The sequence below is a fragment of the Dermacentor variabilis genome, chromosome 1 (assembly GCF_050947875.1).
Source record: "Dermacentor variabilis isolate Ectoservices chromosome 1, ASM5094787v1, whole genome shotgun sequence".
Classification (NCBI taxonomy): Eukaryota; Metazoa; Arthropoda; class Arachnida; order Ixodida; family Ixodidae; genus Dermacentor; species Dermacentor variabilis.
In genome coordinates, this window is record NC_134568.1 from 252,539,676 (window position 1) to 252,566,938 (window position 27,263).

The 27,263-nt window shown below is 45.3% G+C and overlaps 2 protein-coding genes and 1 non-coding gene across 3 annotated transcripts; 2 read left to right on the plus strand and 1 right to left on the minus strand.

The window, feature by feature from the left end:
* The first annotated feature begins 568 nt into the window (after nucleotides 1-568).
* On the plus strand, nucleotides 569-753 carry LOC142567653 (U2 spliceosomal RNA). The gene has a single exon (XR_012825200.1). It is a non-coding gene; the product is annotated as a U2 spliceosomal RNA (small nuclear RNA).
* Nucleotides 754-23,285: 22,532 nt separating this feature from the next.
* LOC142560939 (18S rRNA (guanine-N(7))-methyltransferase) lies at nucleotides 23,286-24,441 on the minus strand. Its single transcript, XM_075673369.1, has one exon. It carries the CDS (start codon nucleotides 24,279-24,281, stop codon nucleotides 23,451-23,453), a length of 831 nt encoding a protein of 276 aa, XP_075529484.1. The 5' UTR covers nucleotides 24,282-24,441; the 3' UTR covers nucleotides 23,286-23,450.
* Nucleotides 24,442-24,647: 206 nt separating this feature from the next.
* Nucleotides 24,648-26,219, plus strand: LOC142560932 (GTPase Era, mitochondrial). Its single transcript, XM_075673360.1, has one exon. The coding sequence runs from the start codon at nucleotides 24,846-24,848 to the stop codon at nucleotides 26,064-26,066; it is 1,221 nt and encodes a 406-aa protein (XP_075529475.1). The 5' UTR covers nucleotides 24,648-24,845; the 3' UTR covers nucleotides 26,067-26,219.
* Nucleotides 26,220-27,263: the final 1,044 nt, after the last annotated feature.

The following is a 27,263-nucleotide window of genomic DNA, read 5'->3' on the forward strand; positions in this document are numbered from 1 at the left end:
AACAACAACACAATAATGCGTTGAACTTGACGATACGACGTGCGGCGCCTCTGAAAGGTAGGTGCTCGGACGTTGGAACCTGTGGCAACCTGTTGGAAATTTATTAGATGTTGCTGCACTGTGGTTCATTTAATAAACCCTATGACGGATTGCGCGCTAAATCGTATCGCGTGTCTTCTGCTTTACTCACGAAAAAGCCGCGAATCTGACGACAGATACCGTGGTGATAGAGGAACGCTATTCTCAAATAATTAGTGATCAGAAATGCTATCGTAATGACGCTCCTTTATAAAAGATCTTGCTCATGTTGTTTTGTCGCTCGATAGAAAGATTCCGAAATCATTTCATCGCACAGAAAAAAAAGAAGGACAATAAGAAAAATACACGTCGGCGTTTTCTTTACGATAATATGCATGTTGCTCTGAATAAACTTTTTTTTTTAATTTAGGAGCCATTCCACTCTGTGAAGGTGGATCACCAGCGAAGCTGTAGCCTATCTCAGAGAGTTATGCAAGGGTACGTGTATTGATTTTCATCATTTTGCAATGGTAGTGACGACGGCTTTGTGATTGCTGCGATGTACACTGATTGTTGATTGTGTCTGTTGTTATCAGCTTAATATCTGATGCGGGTTGTATTTGGACCCAAGATATTAAACTTATTTTTGCAAGTTGGCGGAGTGCTTGAAGTCTGCTTCACCTCCACCGCGGGTCGGCCCGGTATTGCACTATCTTCGGGATCGGCCCACGGTTTTTGGTCTACGGACATCTGTCTGCTGGAAACTAGCCATATGCAGCTTCGTTTTAAAAAACTGACAGGATGCCTTACTTGCGTGGAATAAACGCGTGTTTAATTCCAGCAGTCTGCCTTCTATTGTATCTAATAATTAATTAAACACGCTTGTATTCGCCGACTCGGCGGTATACAAATTGTAACGTTACGAAAAGCGTTAAGAAACACTCAACGTTAGTTTGGTGCCGTAAAGGACGACGAATCACGGAAGTCGGCGGCTAGGATAACGTTGCACGGCCACCGTCAGCAATGTTAAATATTTGTTGAAGAAGTAACAATGTGGATTGACGCTCTGCTTTTGCCACCTGCACGTGACTTCATTTTTGTGAACCATATTACGTCAAGATAGTATAGCCTCTGAAATGTAAGAGAAGAAAACAGTTTTAAAAATATAACTGCAGGAACTCCCTAGCGGGACTTGTCAGCAGTGCATACGCATTCTTTCCAGTCGCTCACCTTGCATACATACGTCTCTGACGTATCCGAACGCGTCTGGTCGAATGATGGCGACGTTTGCTCGGGTTGCTTTCTTCAATAAAACTTAATTGATCCTAATTAGGCTTAAGTCGTTTTAAGTCGATCATCTTAATTATGATAAATAATCATGATGAGCCTTAATCAATTTAATATTAATCAATCGAAATTACCACTGATGAATCTCAAGTACCCTTAATTGATATTGGTTATGCTTAATTAATATACGATTAATTACAATTTCTTAGGCAAGTTAATTTTACCTAAATTGATATTCATTAGACTTACTATTCTTAATTACCCTCAACCTTCTGACATTACGCTTAAGTACTTTCATCGTAATTAATCTCCATTAGGCTTCCTTACCCTTCATTAGTCTTAAGGAGTCTTATTTAGGCTTTATTAATTTCATCGAAATTAATCTTATTAGTATGTTACTAACTTTAATTACTCTTAAAACCTCTTCAGTACTCACTATATACAGTCACGATCATAAATATCAGCAATCATACATAGTCATGAGGTATTCTCACAAATACCCCCGTAGAGAGAGATCATATTTAATGGCAGAAAGGTGAAGGGGTCGGCCTCGGTGAAGCATCTTTTTCCTGCTAAACTCCACGCTGGGGACGGGATCTACGAGAATAACAGAGACAGGATGTGAAGAGGAAGGAGGGCGTTGGTATGGTGAAGACGTCGATCATCGGGGCGGCACTGCATACTGTTTCTGTGCAACGCGTACGTGTACACTTCAAAGTACAGCAGAGTCATCTTCGCGGGCAGAGGTAGATGTTACCGCAGTGTGGCTGTCTATAGCTTGAATAATTGTTGCAGCTGTTAGCGCCACTGGCGTATTTAAACCAGACAGTGGCAGCTGCAGCACGGCTTCGATGACAGAGCCGGTGGTGATTTTTCGGTGCTCGGCGGTTGCCCATGCTGGCAGTCCAAGGTCCGTGTGTGTGGTGGCCAGCGTGGCCATGAGTTCGATGCAGGAGTTGTGCTGCTCGCCTGAAGCAATGACTCGGAGAGATCAATCGATGCCGATTCAACTACCTAGACCTGCGGAATCGGAGCCAGGGAGCTCTCGTTTGGACCCACAGCTCGACAACATCGACGACGCGACCGTCTCCTCCGGTGCTGCACTGACGCTGCTGCCCCTTTGTGTGACATACTTGCCTTGCTCGTTTGGTTCAGTATTTTTATCTCCATTTTCTGTTTAGGACAATGCTTGGAGTTGGCCTCGTATAGAGTACATCGCAATCCGGTCACTTCATAGGACCCCATATGGAGCGCATCGCGTCAAGCGTTACAGACAGGCTGACGGACGAACATATTTCCGAGGGAAGTAGAATGCTTACGCATGAAAAATAATAAAACGCCCTAAAAGCGCTTCCGCGCTCCGCATTCGGTCTTGTGGTGTATTCGGTGTATACTGCGCACTCGGCAGCGTGCACCAGAATTTGTACGTCGCGTGCACATAAAATTGCATACATAGCACACAAAGGAGTTTAAAACAGTGCAGAAAAGAAAAAAAAAGTAACTATATAAAATACTAATAAGAATAATGATACATACACGTAACAGGCGTGGGTATTACACAGTTATTTTCAGTTAGTTTGCACATAAAAAAAAAGGTATACCAACTCCATACTAGAAATAATAAACTTAATAATGACATCCCATACTTACCGAATAGTAATCGTTTGTTGAAGACGAGAAAGGTGTCCGATGACTACGATACTCAACAATGCGAAATACGAGCGCAGCTCGATACGTGTTTTCATTTCGCGATATACTGAGGCAAAGAAATTTGAGACCGAAATCACCGCACCGACTGGCAGTGGGTCAGTGTCGCCAGGGCAGTAAGGGGACGCTGGTATGACGAACGCGCGAGCAGTGGCACGAGCGTGTCCGCGCGATTACGCCGAGTGACTGCGGTGCTGAACCCAGGAACGGGCGCCTAAGAGCTGTGCTCAAAAAGAAAGTCAAAACAAACCGAAGAACGTGGCATTTAGGCTCAGTGAAATTAATGTGTAGGGGTAAAAATGGATCGAACAGTCAGCATGGTTTTGAAATAAAGTATTCGCGCAACTATTTTTTAGAAAGAGTGTTAAAATCGGCCCAATTCTTCCGATATTTGTTTGAAAGCTATGGGACATTGAATGACAGTGATTGCTTGCGATATGATGTGCGCTGTCGCAGTACCAACCATCTCCCATGGCCTCTGGTTCGTGGACCGCCTATCTTTTGTTCTTTTTTTTTTTCAGTCTAGAATTATTGTTCACAATACCTTGTGTTTCTGGTAGCAAAGAAAAACTAGTGCAGTAAACGGTGCTTCATCGTATATCAAGCGTGACAGTTATAACATAATAGTGGCTCGAGATTGGGTGATGATGATGGGTGTAACGTTAAGGGATAAGAAAAGAGCAGATTGGGGTGAGGGAACAAACGCGAGTTAATGTCATCTTAGTTGAAATCAAGAAAAAGAAATGGGGGGGGGGGGCATGGGCAGGACATGTAATGAGGAGGGAAGATAACCGATGGTCATTAAGGATTAAGGACTGCATTCCAAGGAAAGGAAAGCGTAGCAGGGGGCGGCAGAAAGTTAGGTGGGCGGATGAGATTAAGAAGTTTGCAGGGACGACATGGCCACAATTGGTACATGACCGGGGTAGTTGGAGAAGTTTGGGAGAGGCCTTTGTCCTGCAGTGGGCGTAACCAGGCTGATGATGATGATGAGTGGATCGAGAATTGCTCGAAGGGAATTCTTTCTCTCAATTTCCGTAAATAACGGCGCATATATGTGCACTACGGGGCATTGAGCAAGAATCGGATGTAATTAGTAAATGACATTAGTGCTGTATAGAAAGTCGAGTAAAAAATATCGAAAGAAATTCAAAATAACACAATGAACGAATAACGCGCTTGAAATAACTACCTTGAAACAAACACACAAGTTCTACAACGGCAGGGCAAATATTTCAAAGAGTGAAGAGTCCTGGAGAAAGAATGTCAGTAATGAAACATTTAAGTTGAAGTCGACGAAACGGCGTTTCTAAAATATGTATCGGTAAAAAGGAAAACCAACAATTCAATAATAAATGATCGATATTAGTTAGAATCACCTGAATACCAGCACGCAATTACTCGCGGATCCAGAGACGCCCTCAAGACATGCTAGCACTTCTGACATATGCAGTATGTACGTCGCACAGAAATTTCGCGCGCTGACAAAACTGAGCCTGCACTGACCACCTTAAACTGCAGTCTCTCTCTCTCTCTCTCTCTCTCTCTCTCTCTCTCTCTCTCTCTCTCTCTCTCTCTCTCTCTCTCTCTCTCTCTCTCTCTCTCTCTCTCTCTCCATCCTCTGTGATGAGGCTAGGTGGCGTTGGATGAGGTCTCCCTCCTTGATACCATCGTGGAATGGGCTCTGCACACGGGAAACGTTACTATACCAGCCCTAAGAAAAAATTTTAACACAGACGTGCCGACAATGCAATCACGCCTAAGAGACTTGAATTCTTCGAGTTCGGTGATCTATCTGCGATGCCGTTATTATTATTGTTATTCGGTATACACGGGCGTTTCCGCATTTCGGTGGGGATGAAATGCAAGAAAAACCAAAACGCCCGTGTATACCATGCACTGGGCAGGATTGGGTGCTCGTTCAAGAACGCCAGGTGGTCAAAATTAACCCAGAGCCCTCCACAACGACGCGCCTCATAATCATATCGTGCTTTTGGCACGTAAAACCTCAGAATTAAATTTTTGAAAGCTTTTTTGCTTCCTCATTCACAGTCTATGTTGTGCAGCTCGAGGATCAACTAAATAAGGAAATGTGCTATAGTATATTCTTTTTACGAGCCTCCTTACATCGCCCAAAAGGAAGCGCGAATTATTTATCTGCGATGCCGTCTTATTATTACTGCTATTCGAAAGGAACAGGTGGACGCTGTTAGCTGGAGACGGGCTCGCAGTGTTGCATATAGTTTGCGCCGTTATTCGTTTTTTACGGGCATGTAACCGCCGACCCAAGTTGGCACTTTATTACATAGAGCTTCCTGTAGCATGGACTATGGAAGTCTTCATAGGGTAAGACGTAAGGTGTTATAACGCTTGAGAGCTCGGTGTGTTGATGCGTGAGCAAGAGGCGTAACGCACTTCTCATAAAGATGGCCTCTGCAGGAAACAATGCGATCGAACGCCGAATGCGCCTCGTGCGTGTCTTGCTGACAACCGAGACTGCTCCAATTTCTAGGCATACGCTCAGTAACGCATTCTGCGCGGTAGCTAAGGAGGTGTTGTAGGTCACGCACAGTATAAACGTACGCGGAACTGCACGACGGAAGAGGTCGCACCTGTCTTCAAGAGCAATAGTTCATTGTTCGAGTTGGGCTCAGGTCGTCCAGCCTGCGGAAAGATCAGGGCCTATTTTACCGTTAGTAAGAACTCAACGAGCAATTTGGTTATTTAAGAGCGACGCTTCGCTGTGATCTCATGATGGGGATGGCGGTGCTTTACCGCGTACTTATGAAATCCATGAGTGCGTGTTCGAACACAAAGACTGAGGAAGAAAAAAAGTAAGCAGGACAATTATATATATATTGTGAGCTCTATTTGTACATATCGGCGTCGTCATTTGTACACACGACTCATCATAATCTTTTGGCTCGTTTGCTGCTTCGGCGCGGCCTCGGGCGGCTTCTATCGGCTGTCTGTCGTCACCGAACCTTCCATAATCTGAATGCATGCATGCGCGACGCGAATAGTGTAGAACTTTCTGGAAGACACGCAGGCACCAGCGATTACTCTGGTACGTTCGATGGCTCGTGTATAAAAACCGACGCGCTTGACCGGCAGATCAGATTTCGACGATCGCCGACTGTGTTCGCCACTATCGTTGTGCTTTAAGTGTAGCCTGCAGCTTTGCGGGCACAGGCTCGCCCAATAAAAGTTATTTTCGTCATTCGCAGTATTGCTACTGTGTTCTTACCGTCACTACTATAGGTGACATCTGTTGGAGGTGCTTTGCGTTCATGAACCGGACGCCCTCACAAAGCCGTGACCATACATACATACATACATGTATGTATGTTTGAAATTTGGTTTGTTTCACCACATCAGTACATTTGTACTGATGTGGTGATCTTCAGCTCTCATCTTCGAATTCGCGCTCACTGATTTTCAACAGCACGGTACACCATATGAACCAAATACAGCAACTACAGCGATAAAAAAGATGCTAAACTAACATAACCTGGTAAATGCCATTTTCTAGATACATGCATGCATGTATAAGCGCACATGTGCTCAATTATGGCTGTGTTATGCAATGCTCTTGTCTTTTGGAGTTGGCGCAGAATTAGTTCTGTGATTGTAAGGCTGATCCTTCTGTTATTGACTTTTCTTTACTTGTAAGTATTCGCTAGTTGTATTTTGCCCTGTCTTGGGTATTGACTACTCACCTCTGAGTGCTATTGCCTTGAGTGTCTAATAAATAAATAAATAAATAAATAAATAAATACAGACGACGGAGTAACACTAATTGATTTTGACAGCAGGGATTTATTTCCCCAGGATTTCTACTGCAGAAGTAAATTTAATATGGTTACCACGCTTGGTAATGAAAGCACTGCTTCAACGTGAAAAAAAAAAAAGAATGTTTTCTTCTGTTGGTGACGACACGTTCACTAGATCACAGAAACATTCCCGGGCGAAATCACAGAGGATGTAGCAGGAGCTGCTTGTCTGAAATCAGATCTGGCGCGGCGAGTCTTGAAGCCCGCAGGTCACGTGTCAATGTCTTTCAGCACCAGATCAAGATGAATGGTTACATTCTGTGTTGAAATGACAAAGGCGCGGGTTCAGACTGCGCCTGTTTTTTTGAGCGGTTTCAGAGACGTATATAGTTCTCGCGAAGCCTTTGAAGCCACTTCACTCGGTCCTCGTCTGGAGGTGTCGTCGTGCCGCTCCGTCTGTTTCGGCTGAGCGACGCGGGTTCGCCCCTTCCTCGCACTTCAGTTATGCGCCTGATAACCACCCGTCGCGTCGTTCGCGAGCCCGTTTGTCTCGGTTCATTTCCTGGCAAGTCTCCTCCGCCTTCTGCCGAGGGCAGCCCTCGGAAACATGATATATTTCGTCGCACTGAGCACGCACGCACGCACACTTATTCATCCCAAGACGAGAAATGCACCACTTGTCCGCGGAGGCGACAAGTGGCGCACGAGCGTTTCGCTGCTGCGGGCGCGCCCCGAATCGCGTGGGCGCCGGCGCCCGCGGGGCCACGGCGCACGCCTCCAGCTGCTCCGTCCCACGGAGGCCCATCCCCGCGCGCGCCCACGGCCGCCAAGACGGCAACCCCGAGAACGGCCGCCGGCACCTGCAAAGTCGCCGTGTTTGCACGCGTGCTCGTCTGGGGCGACATCCGGGGCAGACAGGGACCGTCAAGACACGACCGACACTATAACGAGCACGGACCCAACTCCGCTATTTGTGTTGTATCCATTGGCAAGCTATACAGCACGCGCAAGTCGCCCTTCAAGGGCGCCGACGCGTTTCGCAGTTTTCTGGCCAGGCCTGAACCGGCGATCAGCACGTGTTCACCGCCAGTGATGCCTGCTGTTATTCACCGATATAACAGCTGTCCGTTCTCGCTTAATGCTGGATCAAAGCGGGCTGTAAGTTCGTCATGCACTTGCAGTTGCGGAAGACGTAACTAAGGGGAAGCGGCTCACCGTGCAAAAACTGAGGCCACGGGTAACAAAAAAGATGACCACACGTGTCTGCGATTGTTGCCAAGCGCATCTCAACAACAACAACAAAAAAAAGAAAACCCTTTTCTGAAGTGCGCATCAAGCAATAACGGCGCGCACTTTCGCTATCATTAACTTGGTTGTGTTTTCGTTGCGCCTGTTACTTGCTATAAGGAACAGTAGACTTTCAAATTTTCAGGAAATCTCCGACACTGAAGTCCGTTGAGGTTTCCGTATATTTCTTCAACGACGGCGAAGTATACTGCGCATGTACGAAGTCGAATGTTGCCGCCTGAACACGTCGTGGGCCGCGAGCCGCGTGTGGAGTGTGGGAGCTGTTTCGGTGTCAGCCTACGAATTACTGCTCACGTTTCACTAAAGCTTAGGCGAACGTTCTCTTTATAAATACAAACTGCTATATAGTCAGCAGGCTGTAAACAACCCATAAATTAACGGCTCATGAATGCGCTCCTTTCGCAGGGGAAGTTCTATGTATACACTTGTCACGCAGAACACCGCAAGCGTACCATTTGCTGTCACGCACGAAATGGATCTCAAGAATTTCACGCAGAGCCCGTCAGAACCACCTCCGATTAGCTTTGCCGGCACGCAGCGCGCAGAGAGACACGCCAGCCGCGACGCGCGCTCGAGAACGGCGACGAAAGCAGGGATGATGAGGAGCAACGAAGGCGCGACAGAGCGCCTGAGTCACGCTTCAGCTAAATCAGTCTTACGCTCGAAATAAAGGTGTTTAGACAGTGGACAACGTAACTCAGAGCACATGACACATTTGGAGCACCTTTTGAAGCAGCAAATCAACCTTTTGAATCAGTTATGAGCCACACATTTTCGATATTGTATTCACTTATATATATATATATAAATATATATATATATATATATATATATATATATATATATATATATATATATATATATATAAAATAATGGGGTTTTACGTGCCAAAACCACTTTCTGATCATGAGGCACGCCGTAGTGGAGGACTCCGGAAATTTTGACCACCTGGGGTTCTTTAACGTGCGCCTAAATCTAAGCACACGGGTGTTTTCGCATTTCGCCCCCATCGAAATGCGGCCGCCGTGGCCGGGATTCGATCCCGCGACCTCGTGCTCAGCAGCATATATATATATATATATATATATATATATATATATATATATATATATATATATATATATATATATATTATATATACTCTTCAGCGATAATCAGCATATACACGTGCACGTCGAAGATGACTTTCCCTTCCTAATTTTGCTGTAAAGACCGATAATCATACCCGTGACCGCGACCACCGTACCATATACAGACATTCACACTTTATACAGAGTGACCGAGCACTGCGCTGCACACCAAAGAGTTGCCACAGCAGCTGCTATGTAGGTTCAAAGTACCAGGCTGATCGAATGCTGCGTGGCTCGCGCGGTCTTGTGGCTTATTTCCGCTGTTCGCAAGCCCTGTCTCTCAAACAAGCGACGCGAACAGATAACTTTGCCCTGAAGCGCCACGATTCAGCGCTCCAAGCAGAAGTGTGGATGACTGTGCGCACGCTTTCCGAATACCATTTATACGCTGATAAATTTTGCAACATTGACAATTTTCGCAACATATATTTTCTCTTCTGTTTTCTGTAAGCTCGTTTTTCGGTGATCTCACTAAAATAATCTGTTTATTCTCTTTGCGTGATTTTACTGAAAAAAAACTGTTAGATAGTTCATTGCATTAAAGGCGTCCTGAACCACCTTGGTGAAAAAACATAGTCCGCGGATAACTTACGCTTCTGTGAACACCTCAGCCAAGTTTTTAGCCAAGTTTTGCAGTCGTGCGCGGCGCGTGGAGCTCGCAAGCGGAGCGCTAAGCGACACTCCATGGCTAAGCGACCTTTCTCTCAAGCGCTCTCTCTTCAACAGACGCCTGCTCTTTGCTCTTTTCTTGACGTTTTATTTCGTAATATAGCGGATTCCCATACGCGGCTGCCATTGTCTAACAGCTGACATCAATCAAGAAGGGTGTTCGGCTGAGTGCGCTTCTTCCTACTGTTACTGCGTATATTTATTGAGAAAGTTTAATGAATAGACTGAAGTAAGCGAAAATCTGCTTTTGGATTTCGATATAGGTGCGTACTTCCGGAAGAAGCCGACTATCGCCTGCTCACGCCCGGTCGCGGCCGCCCGCGTAGGAACTAAACTTTAACCCCCTTGCTTATCGGTGTCATGGCCATCGGGTCTCGCCAATTTCGGCTAGTTTTGAACACTCAACAAGCCTCGAACCAGGCAAAAAGTCAGACCACACGCACACTTGCCAGCATGCGCTCACTCCTGGCTCGACGCCTTGACAGACGTCGCTTCGTAGTGAGCTAGTGGCAGCGCTTCAAAATCCGCAAGGTGGATGTGGCTACTCTCCGTCGGTCAAGTTGGTGCAGGAAAAAGCTGATCCACACCACATAGCACGGCCAGACCGGAGCGCGAGCGCGCACTCAAGCCCTGTCGTCGTGCACAAAGCAGACGCTACGCATACGTACTACAGTTGCATGTAGCTGCGGTCTGCTACGCAACGTAGATACCGCACGCGCAGCGGGGCGTCGCCATGGTGCCGCGACGAGTCCGCTGGCGAAGCGCACTGCGGCACTGCAGCACAACCGCGTTTGGCTAAGCTCCCTGAATAAAACAACGGTAGCGTCATTATTCCTCGCCTGGTCTCTCCTTCTCCTGGTCTCCTCGTCACTCCACCTCACAATTCGGAGGTCCGGGAGCCCTCCAAAGTTTTCCGGCCGGGCGGGCAGAGCCCTCCCCCCCCCCCCCCAACGTTCCTGGAGCCAACCCCGTCTCCCTAAAGTGTCATTACCAGAGTTACCTATATCATTTGAGGTTTCTTTTGAGTGGCCTATACTTTTTCACCTAGAATTTTATTATGGCTAAAAGCTTACTGCATCATTGTCGGTGCGGACGTGCGCAGCTTCTAATTCACACTTTCGTTGATTTTTTTTTTTCTGCAAATCCTGACAATAAGAGGACAAGCGCATTAGAAGCACCAGCGGCGGCTACCTCGTAGGAATTTTTTAACTTCAACATTTCTTTTACAGTAAACACCATGCACAAATACAATATATTTGAATGTATACACAAGATAAAGTTTATTACATTTTTTTTTCATGAGACAATGTAGCCAACTAGCAATTATTTCTAATGCTATGGATAGCCATACCCAGGAATTATGGGTAGTTGTTCAGTTTCCTTTTTTCGCTACCACGTGGCGTATCGACCTTAAAGAATCGAAATTGGCGCCATGACGTATGCTATGACGTACAACTAAAGAAAACACAATAAAAGGAAGCCCACCCTGAGACTGTTGCTTCACCTCTATACTCGGAAACGAGCGCGCTAATGTATAAGCTTTATCTCATAGACGACCAGCTACTTGATCGACTGGCAATGAATCAATGATTTTGCTAGCGACCTGGCCGACAGCTCGTCGGCATGCCGGATAGATGTCTGGCCGAGATAACTGCTCGCGCGAAGGCGCCGTTCTTTTTTTTTTTTTTTCTTCTTCTTCTTTCCCCTCGATTGCTTTTCTTATTTTTTGTTCACCACGGAGCCGCGGGCTCGCGGGCTTGCGTATAGTCAGCGTTATATTTCGTGGGTTTCCTGTGGAACGGGCGTGGTGCATTAAGAGGAAGCGTTAGCTCGAGCCAATTAATCTCCGATGCCGGCTGCTCAAATGCATGTAAAACGCAAGAATGCTTTTATGAGGAAACCGCTCAGCCGATTTGAATGAGAATTGTTGCACTTACGAGATAAAGTTAAATCACAGTGATTGCAGCAAACAGAATTTTTGATTTAGGCCGTAGCATTCTTTACAATTGCCGAGAATCAGTAAATATGTAAAAAAAAATCGAACTACGAAGTTTAAAAATATGTAACTCAGCACAAAAAAAGCAAGTATCGCATTCCTACAAACTGCATCCATTGCAGAATCTAAAACGGACAAACTTGATGTATGAATTCACAACTTATGCGAATTTCTCACAATGTTTGAAAAGGCTTTGCAAATGTCATACTCAGAAGTTAGCGGTATATCTCAGGGATATGATATATCAGTTCAGGGAATGATATATCATTTTTGTCCGCTTTAGATTAAATATTAGGTGCAGCTTACAGAATTGCGATATCGTTTTCTTTGCTGGGGTACAGAGTTGTATACTTCGTCTTGTTTCTTGAAATTTGGCAGTTTTTTTTTAAGAATTTATGTAAAGAAAAGGTGCCATCCTAAATGAAAATTCCCTTTCTGAAATCACTACGTTTTAATTGTTTCTTTTAAGTTCAACATAGCTCATCAATTTAGGTTCCGTGGTTGTTCAGAAGAAATGATAGCCGGTTTTTCATGTAGGATCCTCCGAGCTGAAGCTTACCCTTAAGTTTGATTTTGAATAATATATTTGTTGGTAGGATATGTTTGTAAAACAGTTTGGGAAGGAAGAGGAGCAAAGAAAGGGAGCAGGCATGGGCGTTAATCAGAAGGGCGTCTGGTTGGCTAAAAATTACTAAATACTTCTCGAATTCTATAACGGTTAGACTAAATAATTTAGTCGATGCTACTGCCGTGTCCACCAGAAACTTTCAAAGCGCTACGCTACAAAGTGTCTTACAGACGTCCCGTTCTTCTCTAATTATTCTTAGTACGCGGCTGAAATATTATCAAGATATACCTGCACAATCTATAAAAGGCTCAGCCTTTGTGCGACCTTACAGAATACAGCAAGATTTCCAGCGGAGCTAATTCTGTTGAGCTGTTGCACTACGAATCTTAATTGCCTGTAATGTTAACACACAGCTTAAAACTTTGCGGGCGTATGATTTTGCAAAGTGTGCACGCTTGAACACCATTTCCTCCGCAGTGAAAGTCAGTGTCACGTCTCGTTATCCAAAGACGCCTTAAAATATGAGTATAGCGCTTGCATAAAGCCATAAATAACCGACACTACTTAAACTTTGCACGCACATCTGATGTAACCTGCGCTATTTCTAAAAATATGAAGTCGTTGCCTATATCAGCTGACCAAGGACAATGGGGATGCCTACTACGTACGTCGTATTACGTATGAAAATAGGGATGAAAGCAGTATTCAACTGGTAGTTTCTTTCGTTATTTTAGTGTCATAAACATCCGCCAACTGTACCGCTATCTAAACAGTGCAGGATTTAAACTTAAAATGAATCAATATTTAAAGTATCTGTTAACAATTTATTGTTTGAAAGACAAAGGATCATGGCTATAAGACGGGAAAAGGCAAAATGTGGTAAGTGCTAACCGTAGGTTTAAATTCCGAAGGCTTTCGAATTCTTACGAATTCGTTTATTTTTATTTGTTTAACTGCGACTCAAGCAAGCTAGGCTTGAATTTTGTAAGCGCAACAACACAGTGTGATTACGTAATAACTATTCAGCGTTCATCTGTTCACTGATGATTGAGTTATCAATACAGAAATAAGCAAAAAAAGGCAAAGATATTCTTAGAGTCCTCTCTTACCTTGACGCCGTAACTAATTGGTGTAAGGAACGACTCATTCAAATGAACGTGAAACAATATAAATTTATGCGCGTGTCACGGATTACTTGAATTTTAGTCTTTATTCATACATGAACCGCAACGGGATTAAAGCATTATTGCATGAGGCAAACATCAACATTGCTGCGGTACACCACATCCGCATGTAGTGAATTCCAAGAAACAATGTTTTTTTAGAAAAAAGAAACATTAAAAGTAATCAGACCTGGGATCATCATCACCATCAGCCTGGTTACGCCCACTGCAGGGCAAAGGCCTCTCCCGTACTTCTCCAACAACCCCGGTCAGTACTAACTGTGGCCATGTCGTCCCTGCAAACTTCTTAATCTCATCCGCCCACCTAACTTTCTGCCGCCCCCTGCTACGCTTCCCTTCCCTTGGAATCCAGTCCGTAACCCTTAATGACCATCGGTTATCTTCCCTCCTCATTACATGTCCTGCCCATGCCCCCCATTTCTTTTTCTTGATTTCAACTAAGATGTCATTAACTCGCGTTTGTTCCCTCACCCAATCTGCTCTTTTCTTATCCCTTAACGTTACACCCATCATTCTTCTTTCCATAGCTCGTTGCGTCGTCCTCAATTTAAGTAGAACCTTTTTCGTAAGCCTCCAGGTTTCTGCCCCGTAGGTGAGTACTGGTAAGACACAGCTATTATACACTTCTCTCTTGAGGGATAATGGCAACTTGCTGTTCATGATCTGAGAATGCCTGCCAAACGCACCCCCAGCCCATTCTTATTCTTCTGATTATTTCCGTCTCATGATCCGGATCCGCCGTCACTACCTGCCCTAAGTAGATGTATTCCCTTACCACTTCCAGTGCCTCGCTACCTATTGTAAATTGCTGTTCTCTTCCGAGACTGTTAAACATTACTTTAGTTTTCTGCAGATTAATGTTTAAAACCACTCTTTTGCTTTGCCTCTTTAGGTCAGTGAGCATGCATTGCAATTGGTCCACTGAGTTACTAAGCAAGGCAATATCATCAGCGAATCGCAAGTTACTAAGGTGCTCTCCATTAACTTTTATCCCCAGTTCCTCCCAATCCAGGTCTCTGAATACCTCCTGTAAACACGCTGTGAATAGCATTGGAGAGATCGTATCTCCCTGCCTGACGCCTTTCTTTATTGGTATTTTGTTGCTTTCTTTATGGAGGACTACGGTGGCTGTGGAGCCGCTATAGATATCTTTCAGTATTTTTACATACGGCTCGTCTACACCCTGATTCCGCAATGCCTCCACGACTGCTGAGGTTTCGACAGAATCAAACTCTTTCTCGTAATCAATGAAAGCTATATATAAGGGTTGGTTATATTCCGCACATTTCTCTACGACCTGATTGATAGTGTGAATATGGTCTATTGTTGTGTAGCCTTTACGGAATCCTGCCTGGTCTTTTGCTTGACAGAAGTCTAAGGTGTTCCTGATTCTATTTGCGATTACCTTAGTAAATAGTTTGTAGGCAACTGACAGTAAGCTGATCTGTCTATAATTTTTCAAGTCTTTGGCGTCCCCTTTCTTAATGATTAGGATTATGTTAGCGTTCTTCCAAGATTCCGGTACGCTCAAGGTCATGAGGCATTGCGTATACAGGGTGGCCAGACCTGGAAAGGTACAGCCTAACTTTAAGTGGATGGACTTCACGCGAAGAAACATAATGCGGGGTCTTCTGTTGGGCAGACTCCCGTATGATTATGGAAGACTGAATAAAACAGCTTAAGTTGTAACCTGCTCTGTCGTTCAAACAAAGGGATCACACCAAGTTCTTTTTTCATTGCTGTTACACTTGCAAAGAGGTCGTATCTCCCGAGGACGTACCTTGGAGCGACGGATCGGATTTTTCTAATGCATTAACATGCACACCACAAAACGGATCGCACGCAGGGCAAGCATACTCCAAAACTGGTAAAGCACATGTGTTCTCATACCCAGGAATTCCGGACACATTCTGTGGTACTTCACGGCAATGCACAAGCGTAATTGAATGGGCAAAATTAAAAAAGAAAATTATATTACAAAGTACCAGCCGAGGATGAACAAGTTTCAACTGACTACGCCGAGAGGTTAGCCCCTTCTAACATATGCATTTATGGCACTTAGTCGGAACATTGGTGGTGCGTTAAAGCAGTGTTTTGATCAGGGATGGGCGGTGAAGTCACACGACAGAAGCAAATCGTTTTACATCCTCCCGGCAGAGGAAAAATTAGGGCTTTTTTTTTTTACCTACACTTTGTGCAGTGCCGGGCAGAGGCTATGACGTCGTGTGCTGCACTTGAATTGCTGGACTGTATAGCCAATCAAAGCAGACTGCGCGTCGTCTTCTGCATCAGCAGACGAAAAGTGCCTGACTCCGCACTTACTGGAAGCGTACAAACCCTTGCCTGAAACTAAACACCAATGTACGAGTTTCCTTTCATCAATAAATCTAGATAAACTGCAGCAAAATGCACAGCGAATGCGCACTGCACGAAGACTTCTCCATGCGTATAATACAGCGCGTATTCTGAAACACTCAGCACCATCCGTGAGTAAGATAATTTTATCTTCTTGGAAGATTACCTGACTTTCTTCTTGGATACATAGTCACGAAAGCACTTCGCTACCGTCTTTGCAGTGAATATTCACTATCGTCGCTATATTAGCACTGACAGTATCAGACAAATGGCGCCACGCGTTTGCAACGCCGGCCTGCTTGTTTGTCGTCTGCTGCCTACACTCATCGAAACCGCAGTGTAGGAAGTGTGGTTTTCATGCTGCAATACAGCTATAAAAATGGCTTCGTATAGGTAGGCGGAGCTACACTTTTCTACACCAAGTAAAAGAAATGGCACTTTCCTACGTTAGCTACACCAGTGTAGACAGTGTAGGTAAAAAAAATATAGCCCTATTGGCATAAAGGAGCGCCTAATTTAAACCATAAAGCGATTTATTCTAGCTGGCATTGGTATGGTTATTGCAGAGCGAGTGTCATCCAGTGTTTGCACGCGCAGGGTTTTGACAGACAGCAGGGAGGGGAGAGGGAGCGTATATGCGTGTGGACGTATTGAGCGTGCGTGCGTGCTTGATTTTGTGTGTAGCGCGTGTTTGTGTCTGCGTTTTTGCGTCTACAGCATACGCGCGTTTGTGATGCGTGCATTTCGGTGTGCGTGCGTGCGTACATTTTTGTGCATGTGTGCATGCGTGGGCACCTGTAAATGTGTATGGGGGCGAACATGTGTGTGCGTATGTGTGTGTGTGTGAGAGAGAGACAGAGAGAGAGAGAGAGAGAGAGAGAGAGAGAGAGAGAGAGTGAGCGAGCGAGCATTTCCGTGCTTGCACCTACTCTCGGAGACGAATGGGATATAGAGTTTATTTTAACCCAAATTTTATCCGCGAATCAAGAATGAATGGCACTGCATTTATAGTCTTATCTCTTTCTGAAAGCGAAACCGGCGCGAACATAAAAATAAAACTTAGGAGCCATTCCACTCTGTGAAGGTGGATGACCAGCTAAGCTGTAGCGTATCGCACAGGGTTAGACAAGGGGACATGCATTTATTTTCATCATTTGGTAATGATAGTGACGACAGCTTTGTGATTACTGTGATGTACGCTGTTTGGTTTCGTTACAACCTTAGAATCTTGGCCGAAGTATAATCCATACACGACTGTTGTTGAGTAGTTGAGTGACTTGGATTGGTGCGGCACTTCAAACCAAATTATTCTAGTGCAAACTCGGCGAACCATTTCTTGTAAGATATTGAAATGCCCACATTGAAATCTCCAACGATGATCACAGGGATAGTGTTATCACGGCTAAGCCATGCAAATTGCCTGGTCATGAACTTCTCGAAATATACAGGGTGTCCCAGCTAACTTTGACCAAGATTTTGAAAAAACATATGCGTTCTTCAGAACAGAAATCGCGTGGATGTTGTTAGCGTTTATCTAAACTTACAGTACCATTTTTCTGCGCGTCTTTTTTTTTTTTGAGTAATTAGCCGAGATAAATTAATTACCTTTTTAAATATAGCTTGAAACGTTAAGACGCGGATAGGAAAGTTGTGGAGCTCCACAAATATTGCTCAACCCAGGCACTTCCAACGAGCCTAGCGTGGCCGTTCTTATTCGGGAAAAACGAAAGCCCGCGGAGTTTAAAAAATACCACGTGACAGCGCGCTCTGTGCGCCCGAATACGCCACGATTACAGCGCTCTCAACCGTGCTTTGTAAAAAACATCGCTCGCTTCGCGCCTTTCGTGCTGCCCACGACAGAGCTTCGCGTTGTGCTTGGTTCCGAGACAAACGCCAGTGGGTTCGGGCGGCAATTGAAATACAGCGCGGCTCCTGTTTCTGCGACGATAATTGCACTCTCACGCTAGCAGAATGCATGCGGAGGAAAAATGACAAGCTCATGAGTTCGAATTTGGGAGCAAGACCCCAACAAGCAAACACGCATTATAACAAGCTTGAAAACGCCGTGTGAATTACGCTGGTTGTCGCAAAAGGAAGAATAGTAAACTGACACGGAAGGTTTTTGCTTTTTAGCTTTATGTCCATTCCTTGTCGGCAGAGAATTTGTATTTCATATTACTTACGTGCATTTTCCACGTCGTACAAAAGTTTCACGGAGATGGCTCTTTTCATGGGCAACGGCTGTAAAGATTTATTCGCTGTGATGTCTGTCTAAAGAATGTGTTCAAACAAGTCGCCCTCTGCCATAATGCAGTATTGGCACCTTTTCAGGACGTCCGACGTAGCTTTTTTTGATGAAGCAAGACGGTATCTTGCTGCAGGCATCACCAATCTCTGCCTTGAGCGCTTCTGATGTAGTTGTAGGTTTGCGGTACACTCGATCTTTCACGTCCCCACAAGAAGAAGTAAAGAGGTGTCAAGTCCGGTGACCTTGCAGGCCATGCCACTGTGAGCTGGTGCACCGTCGCGCTGATACCAAGTTCGCTTTAAAAACGCAAGAGGAAGATCAGAGCGAAAATCTTCGACTGGGCCTTCCAAGATGTCGTTCACGTACCGCTGAGCAGTCAGCACGTGGTCAAAAAATATAGGGCCAATTATTCTTCCGTCAAAGACAGCGCACCACACACTGAATGACCATTGGTACTGGTGTCTCGTCTGCGCCACCCAATGCGGGTTCGTATCGCTCCAGCTAGTAATGCGAATTATGGATGTTGACTTGAGAATTTCTAGATAACAGAAAATTAAACAAGAAAATTGAAGTCTCAATGTATCCTTGCGAATAAAAGTTAAAGTACAAAAAATAATAATAAGAACGTAGTCACCTTTACTGGCTTTAGCGTCTTGACATGGATGCTTTGGCGCACGTGAAAAAAATGTTGATATTCTTTTCTGTGCCATGACGGCACAAATGGACCACCACCACAACGCTTCGTCTCATCGGACCTCGCTGCGTGCTTTGTCAACTTGTCTGACAGTGTGTTGATTTAGCTTGTTTCGTCGTATGGTGCGATGTACGACTTTAAAAAAGTCAATGTACCTTTGGTGTCAAATGTTTATAAGAACATTAAACCCACAAAGTTCCAGATTTGAAATTGTAAAGCACGACTTTTAAAATGTCAATACACTTTTCACATCAAAAGATTGAGAACTTTATACCCATAAAGTTTCAGAATTTAAATCCATGCGCTCCGTAAATTCCGCGGCCTTCCGCGAGATGCCGCGACGAACTCACTCGCCATCAAAACACCCTTGAAACTGTGCTCGGATGGGGCGGCTCCTTGCGTTATCCGACTCCCGGGTGCATGGGCATTGCCGCGAAATCAAGCCCGAGTTCGCAATACTCGTGCCCAAATGTCTCTTCAAGCGCGAAAAAAAGACATTTTTGACAAAGTCCAGCATGATTTCCGGCGCCGGGGGTTGTTTGGATCGGCGGTGCACGACAGCACGACAAAATTTCGCGGCGGCGGGGGGGCTGAAGCCATGCCCACCCTCCCCCCGGCTACGCCTCTGGTTGGCACTGACCACCATGCCTTAAGCTAGTTATCGTCCTTGAAAGACCCCAATGGCCGCCTCGCTCGTTGGGCATTACACCTTCAAGAGTATGACATACGTGTAATTCATCGCTCTGAACGCAAACATTCATATGCTGACGCCCTATCCCATTCTCCGCTGCCTTCTGACCCTCATTGCTCACTAACTTCAACCTGCGATTTGTCATCTCTTACCTTCAACGACATGCCAGCTGAACAGCGTAAAGATCCCTGAATCTCTACAATGCTGGACTTCCTGTCTCACCGCTCACCTGGGTCTCTCGCACACATCATTTGTCGTCAAACACAACACTTTGCATCTGCAAAGATCTGTTGTATTGACAGAATTACCTACCCGACGGCCATTAATGGCTCCTCGTTCCCCGTCATCTGTGCTCACACATCTTATCTGCACAGCTTTTCACGATGGCCCCAATGCGGCCACGCTGGTGACTTCAGAACACACTCCCGTCTTCGCATCTGATACTACTGGCAAGGCATGTACAGAGTCGTTCGCCAGTACGTCTGCTCATGCGGTACATGCCAATGACGCCTCCTCAGAGTTCCACAGGTCCCGTGCAACCTTTACGCTGCCCTGACAGACCCTTCGATCATTTTGGCATTGATCTTTACGGCCCCCTACCAAGCGCTCCTGATGGCAACCGGTGGATCATTGTTGCCGTAGACCACCTCACACGGTACACCGAAACATCTGCACTGCCGGCTTCTACCATGAAAGAAGCTGCTTGCTTCCTTCTTCGCCACCCGATTGACCCGATTCTGTGACACGATGCACCACGTGAGTTGCTTAGTGACCATGGCCGCATCTTTAACTCCAATGCCATTGAGGCCCTGCTACAGGAGTGTAACATCGTTCACCGCACCGCTTCCGCCTACCATCCTCAAACTAACGGCATGACGGAATGTTTCAATCGCGCGCTCAGTGACATGCTTGCGATGTGTGTCCTGCGCTTTTGTCACTTATATGCTTATAACTTTGGCCCACCAACTACCACCGGTTTCTCTCCTTTCTTTCTTCTCTATGGACAAGAACCTTCTTGCTTCATGGGCACCATTCTCCCCTACTGTCCCGACGTTTCTGAAGTGACACGTGTTTCAGAAGCTGCTGCTTATGCTGAAGAATGTCGCCAACTCGCTTGCTCGTTCACCACCCAAGATCAGTGGAGCCAAAAATTTCGCCATGACACATTCACTTCTAGTGTCCGCTATTCCCCCGGAACACTTGTTTGGCTTGAGGCCCCGGTCACTCCTCATGGTCAATCCACCAAGTTTCTATCAAACTACCATGGCACCTACCGTGTACTGCAGCAAACATCACCTGTGAACTATGTCATCGAGCCACTCGAGCCATCTTTTGGTGACTGCTGCCGAGGGCGCGAAATAGTTCATGTAGCACGGCTTAAACCATGCTAAGACCCGCCGATGCTGTCTTTTCTCTAGGTTGCCAGGATGACTCTTTTCTATGCGGGGGGTTAATTGCACTGGAGATGATCCGCGCCAGCATGGTGAAGTGTGGAAGAGGAAGACGACAAACTAGTAGTGTATGCTTGATCACTGTCCAGCTGAGACTGCCCCATTTTACTGGTCTTCTGTCAGGCAGCCTGCGGACATTACTTACAAGAACATCCCGTGGCAATATATATATATGGGGATTGGAAATCTGGTGGGGCCCCAGCCACCAACTGGCCCCTGGAAAATTTAAAAATTTCCACCTATGCTTACCAGTATCATTGAAAAGAAAGGTGTACAATCACTGCATTCTACCTGTGCTAATATGGGGCAGAAACTAATATGGGCAGAAACAGATGGGGCAGAAACTTAACTTTGAGGTTGGCAAAGAAGCTCGAGAACAAGTACCACGCAAATAGTGGCGGAACAAACAATGTTAGGTGTAACGTTAAGAGACAGGAAGAGAACGGTGTGGATCAGAGAGCAAACAGGGATAGCCGATATTCTAATTGACATTAAGAGAAAAAAAATTAAAGCTGGACAGGTCATGTAATGCATAGGATGGATAACCAGTGGACCATTAGAGTTAGAGAATGAATGTCAAGAGAAGGGGTGTCAAGAGAAGGGAAGCGCAGTCGAGGATGGCAGAAAACTAGGTGGGGTAACGAAATTAGGAAATTTGCAGGTGCAAGTTGGCATCGGTTGGCACAGGGCAGGGATAATTGGAGATCGCAGGGAGAGGCCTTCGTCCTGCATTGGACAAACATAGGCTGATGATGATAATATTCAATAGCTTCTTTTGCCTTTTGGGCTACCTCATTTCTGAAAAACTGTTCCCTGTGACTGAATGCTCAGGCTTTATAGCACGGAATTTTTACTACCAAAATAGTGTCAGTCAGTGCAGCCTTTCTGCACAGTCAAACAATAAATCACTACATAAAACCCAGAACTATAACATCCGCTCAGAGGTATCTTTAGTGCACACGGACCTCTTTATGGAATAACGTGATATTCTATGGCTTCTTTGACATATTTCTTATATTCAGTCTACCCCATTCTGGGCTGCTACGCATGTGCCCATTCTTGGCCACTCCTCTAGAATGGGCATGTGCCATTCAGTGTGCCAGTGGATATAGACGCCTGTATATTTGCATGTATGTTGCACCTGTCTCTGTGTGCACATCTCACTACTCTTTCCTTGACAAATATCAAAGGCCACCTTCGTCCCCATGACATCGCTGTGTTGACGCTTCACAGTGCACATCTACGTGAACTTCTGTTTGGATTTCAGCATTGTGTCTCTCTGCTACTTACTGCCACTACAGCTTATATTGAAAGTAATTACATTGACACCAGCTCTCTTGAAGACAAACTGCTGTATGTCGTACCACAAAAAATTACTGCAGTAAGCTATGAAGAGATATTGCAGAGTGCAGTAAAAACACATAAAAAATGCATAGTTTATGACCATTAGCACGGAGGGTATTCTGTAAGAGTCCACCTAGTGGACTGTCCATTTCGACCACTGCTGATTGGCTGCAGCTGTACGAGCAAGGAGGAGACGAGCAACCCTATCCAATCAGCTGAGGCCGAAACGGACAGTCCGCTAGGTGCACTCTTACAAAATACCACCCCAGGTTAGGCTGCCTTAGTGCACCCCTAAAAAAAAAAAATTATTAGTTGCTTAACACCATTATCATGCGGCGCAGCAAGCTCTTCCAGAATTTTTAGTACTTATGCTGTACAGCATGCACAGACATTACCCAATTTTTGCCTGCCTGCAATCTTGCAGTGGCTGCTTTTCCCAAAGTCTGCAAGCCAAAGCCTCCTGCAGTGAACCACGGCCAGAGGTATATCGGTGCTGTAGAGATGTCTGAAAGCTCTAGGTAAACAACACCTGTCACTACACAACTTCAATACTGCTTTTCTTGAACCAGTATCCCAAGTTGGATGTGCCCCATGGCTTCATTTTAGGAAGTGTCTTACATTGAGGTCCCTGGGGTCACCACATTTGTTAAAAGTGAAATTAGAAGAAAACTCCAAATTAGTGAAATCTGATTACTTACTTGGCTCCTGCCAAGCCTTTTTCCAGTGCAGTTAAACTGGTGCAGCAATATGGGCCTTTTTAGCATAACAAGGCTGGTGCCATTTCAAACAGAAAACATGGAGTGCACGATATCAACAATGTGATATTAAACGTGTGTCACCTAATAAAAACAAAAATCAGAAATATTAGCTCCTGTACGATGTACCACTGCTTCTTGTTTTATTTATTTGCAGATACGTTCATGCAAAGGGTTCAAGTTCTAACTTTAAGAACAGCACGTTTTTGAGCACTCAAGCTTGACAGGAAGTGCCGCCACACACCAACGTGAACTAGTACAGCAACCCAATCTCAAAATTTACCGCAACGCCTCCGACCAGTATATTTTGAGTCAGGCCTTGTCTCCTTGCCCTGCCTTCGACGACGTTCCTTTTTTTCTTGAATCCAGGCAGCTGCGCTCTTTGGGCCCTTGCCACGCAATTTGGTAAGCCGCTGTTTTCGCTCAGTGCACTCAATTTGGTCGCGCTGTTCCGACGACGCGCCAAGAGCAGTGGGTAGCTTTTGCGGCCCACCGGTGAAAAGTACGAGGAACATTTTCTTGGCTTTCGAACTGTTTGGGTAGTCCACCACGAGTCCTCCAGTGAAGCCTGCGCGCATGGCCTGCTGAGTGAGAAGCTCCACTTGATCGGCATTCTCCGGGTAAAACTGGAATACTGCGCGTCGGCCGCGTCCCAGACAAGCATATAAGCTGGAGAAGAATGCATGCAGGCGTTTCACGGGGTTATGACTTTTCTTATCAGCGTTGCACAACCACTGCAACGCTGAAATGCTAATTGCACCATCGAAAGTTCCCGCGCGGAAGCCAAGACCTTGGCCTAGGTCCCCCAAAAGCATGTCGCCTGCCGCTTCCCGTTCTTGTGCCACGTTCAGCATGGCACGACTGATATCCACGCCGACCCAAACGTGGCCTTGCTCTTCTAGAACGTCGCCACTTAGTCCACTTCCACACCCAAGGTCGAGTATAAGGCATGTCTCGTCATCTGGCAGGGCCAAAAGCTCCACAGCACGCTCCGACATAGCCGTCTGAATCTCCATGATGCGCGAGTTGCTTGTATACTTCTCCGCTTCTTGTTCGTTATAAAATAGCTCTGGAGGAGCTGAATACTCAGGCCTTCGGGACATTTCAAATCTTAATTTAGACAGAGTCCACAGAGAAGACAAGAACACCAGTCAGCACTGTCCTACCACGGTGACAACCACGACGATCATAAGAAAACAGTCATAACATGATGCATAACTCGCACGTGCAACTACAGTGGCTAGAGTGCAACCGACTGGATTGGCTGGATTACTGGCTTGGCTTATGCTTGCTTATTGAGGTATGGTAGACACTAACGTTTTTATATGTGTCATCTTCTGCGTACTTGAGTGTCATGTTGTATGCCTTTCATTTTAACCAAACCATATCACCTTTCTTTTTCTTTTTCAGCTTTTGTGATGTCGAATTTCTGTCCGCCAGGCGGCTTTTCTGTTTTGGTCACGTGCAACTACGCATGCCCAGTTGGTTCTTTATTCTATGGGGCATGCCTGGTGGCAATGTGGTTTTTATTCTATGGTATGGACGAGTCTGTGCTGCGGTATGTAAAGATTCAATACGTCTGCTATAAAATAGCGCAATTATTTAAACAGTGGTGTGACAGCCCGTTCAGCGTTAAAGTTTGAGGGCGAGAAATCGCTCGAGCACAAATGACAATGTTTTCGAGTCGACAGGGCGTCAGGCTGACAGCTCTCGCGAGGAACGTTTTGTACTCGTCTCAAAGCCGGCATTCAACATGTGCGAATGACTTCCCCCGCATGGCACATAGGTCTGTTCCAAAAACGCTGGTTGAATACGATTGTTTAAGATCTACTGTGCCTGTCCAGCCAAGCAACCCCAAGCTGCTTCGTGTGGCCATCATAGGACAGCCGAATGTGGGTAAATCCACGTTGGTCAACAAACTGATGAATTGGAAGATCTGCGCCGTATCAAGCAAAGTGCACACGACTAGACACAATGCCAAAGCCGTTTTAGTGAATGGTGAAACTCAAATTGTGTTTCTGGACACTCCTGGTATCGTCGACATCTTTCACGGCAGAAAGCACCACCTGGAAGCATCGATGATTGTAGACCCTGAGCATGCACTTCTCAGCGCCGATCTCGTCGCAGTAATGGTGGACGCATCTGATCACTGGCGTCGACACACGCTCGACGAGGAGACCCTGAGGTTACTCAAGTTCAATGCACAGTTAACTTCAATTTTGATTGTGAACAAAGTAGACCTTTTGAAGTCAAAAAGGCAGATTTTGGAGTTCACGCATTCATTGACTGGTGGGGTGGTTGGAGGATTAGTCGCCAGCCGCGAGAAAATTGTCAAGAAAAGACTGAGCCCCGAGGAATTGTTTGCTAGAGCGGAAGGAACATTAAAAACAGAAACAACAAACCTCCAGAAGGACGCTATGGGCGGAAGGGAAGTTATTGAAAAAAGTCAAGGTGAGAACAAGAACTCCTGGCGTAATTTTTCCCGTATCTTTATGATATCTGCACTAAACAATGATGGTGTAAACGATATCAGAAACTTCCTTCTTGACACAGCAAAACCTTCAGAGTGGATGTATCCATTTGAACTGGTCACTGACCAAAATCCCCATGAGTTAGGAACCCTTATTGTGCGAGAAAAGGTTCTCAATCATTTGCCTCGGGAGGTGCCATACAACCTGCATGTGAAGGTGGCAGGGTGGGATCTAGATACAGCTGGCGTTCTTCATATTGTTATTGAGATTGTGGGGAAAAATACACGACATGTCAAGCACATCCTAGGTGAAGGTGGAAAAGCAATAAAGGCAGTTGCTGCTGAAGCGCGACAAGATCTTGCAGCGACCTTTAGGTCCGATGTGTCCCTTAAATTGATTGTAAAAGCTGATAAATAAGTGCTGCTTTAGTGATATTTGATGCATCATTGTTCACATAACCGTGCTGCTTGTGGTCATAATGCAGCACAATCAACACATGAAATGTACAAAAACAAAATCTTCTGTAATGGCTTGTTACTAGCATAAGAATAAAATTTGATCGCAGCATAAGTTATGTGTGAGCATTTTGTCATAAGAATCCTGTTTGCGGTACTACTATCATACACGTGAGTTTGTGTTTGCATGAAGCAACTTTTGTTGTGGGCCTTTTTTTTTTTCTTGTTACCCTTCAGCCAATGCTAGATAGAGCGGTTTCGATGTAACACTGTGTATATAGAGCTGGTATGACTGGAGAAGATGGGTTTATTAATAGGACCCTGAAACACTTTCTTGAACATAGTCAGAAAACATTGCCGATCTGTTAACAAGGCTCGTGTGAACATGTGAGCCAAATATTGTTCCACTAACTGGAGTAGAGATGCTTCCGAGAGGTGCCACCTAGTTCTTGCAACAACATAAGGGACGTGAGTGAAGCTGTTTAGCTTTGATTTCATGCCATGTAACTTTTATCTTGAAGCCATGCTGCACTTTGTGGAGGATCTGGTTCTGTTAACTATTTATCATGCTCTGGAACAATTGAGACTTCATACAAAATTTATGCTGCTCTCAGCTACCCATCAAAAGGGGAAAATAGGCAAAACACAAATACTTGTTGGTATCGGTTTAAAGGGCCCCTCACTAAGCACCATTGGAAATTTGGTCAGACGCTAGAAGTTGTGACATCTTGTCTGGGGAGCATTGCACCACAAGAATTTTCAAAAAGAGTTTAGTAGTAGCCTAGACATAAGCAAATTAAATGTCACAAGGCCATGGCATGTGGAGGTGAGCTGCCATCGGCCCATCACCCGCAAGTGACATCCCTCTCCTGCCTTCTCTGAAAGCAGAGCCAATGGCCCATATGACATTTACATCGTTACCTCTCCTTTATTAATATTTTTTCTCCCTTGTTTTGCTCCGCACTGCCATTTATAGGCAGTGCACACTCTGCATTTCACAGGAATCCCAGAGTTGTTTGCATGCACTTCTGTTGGCTACCTGTGCACCATTGACGGAAAATACACCTTTGATGAAGAAGCACCACACCAGTGATGTCATTTCTACTGGTAGGAAAAGTGGCATCTCTAAGAAGGATGTGCGAGATCTGTTTGAATTATA

What these genes read in the sequence shown, in the direction of transcription:
- LOC142560932 (XM_075673360.1), top strand. Translation starts at nt 24,846, where the DNA reads ATGACAATGTTTTCGAGTCGACAGGGCGTCAGGCTGACAGCTCTCGCG.
- LOC142560939 (XM_075673369.1), bottom strand. Translation starts at nt 24,281, where the DNA reads ATGTCCCGAAGGCCTGAGTATTCAGCTCCTCCAGAGCTATTTTATAAC.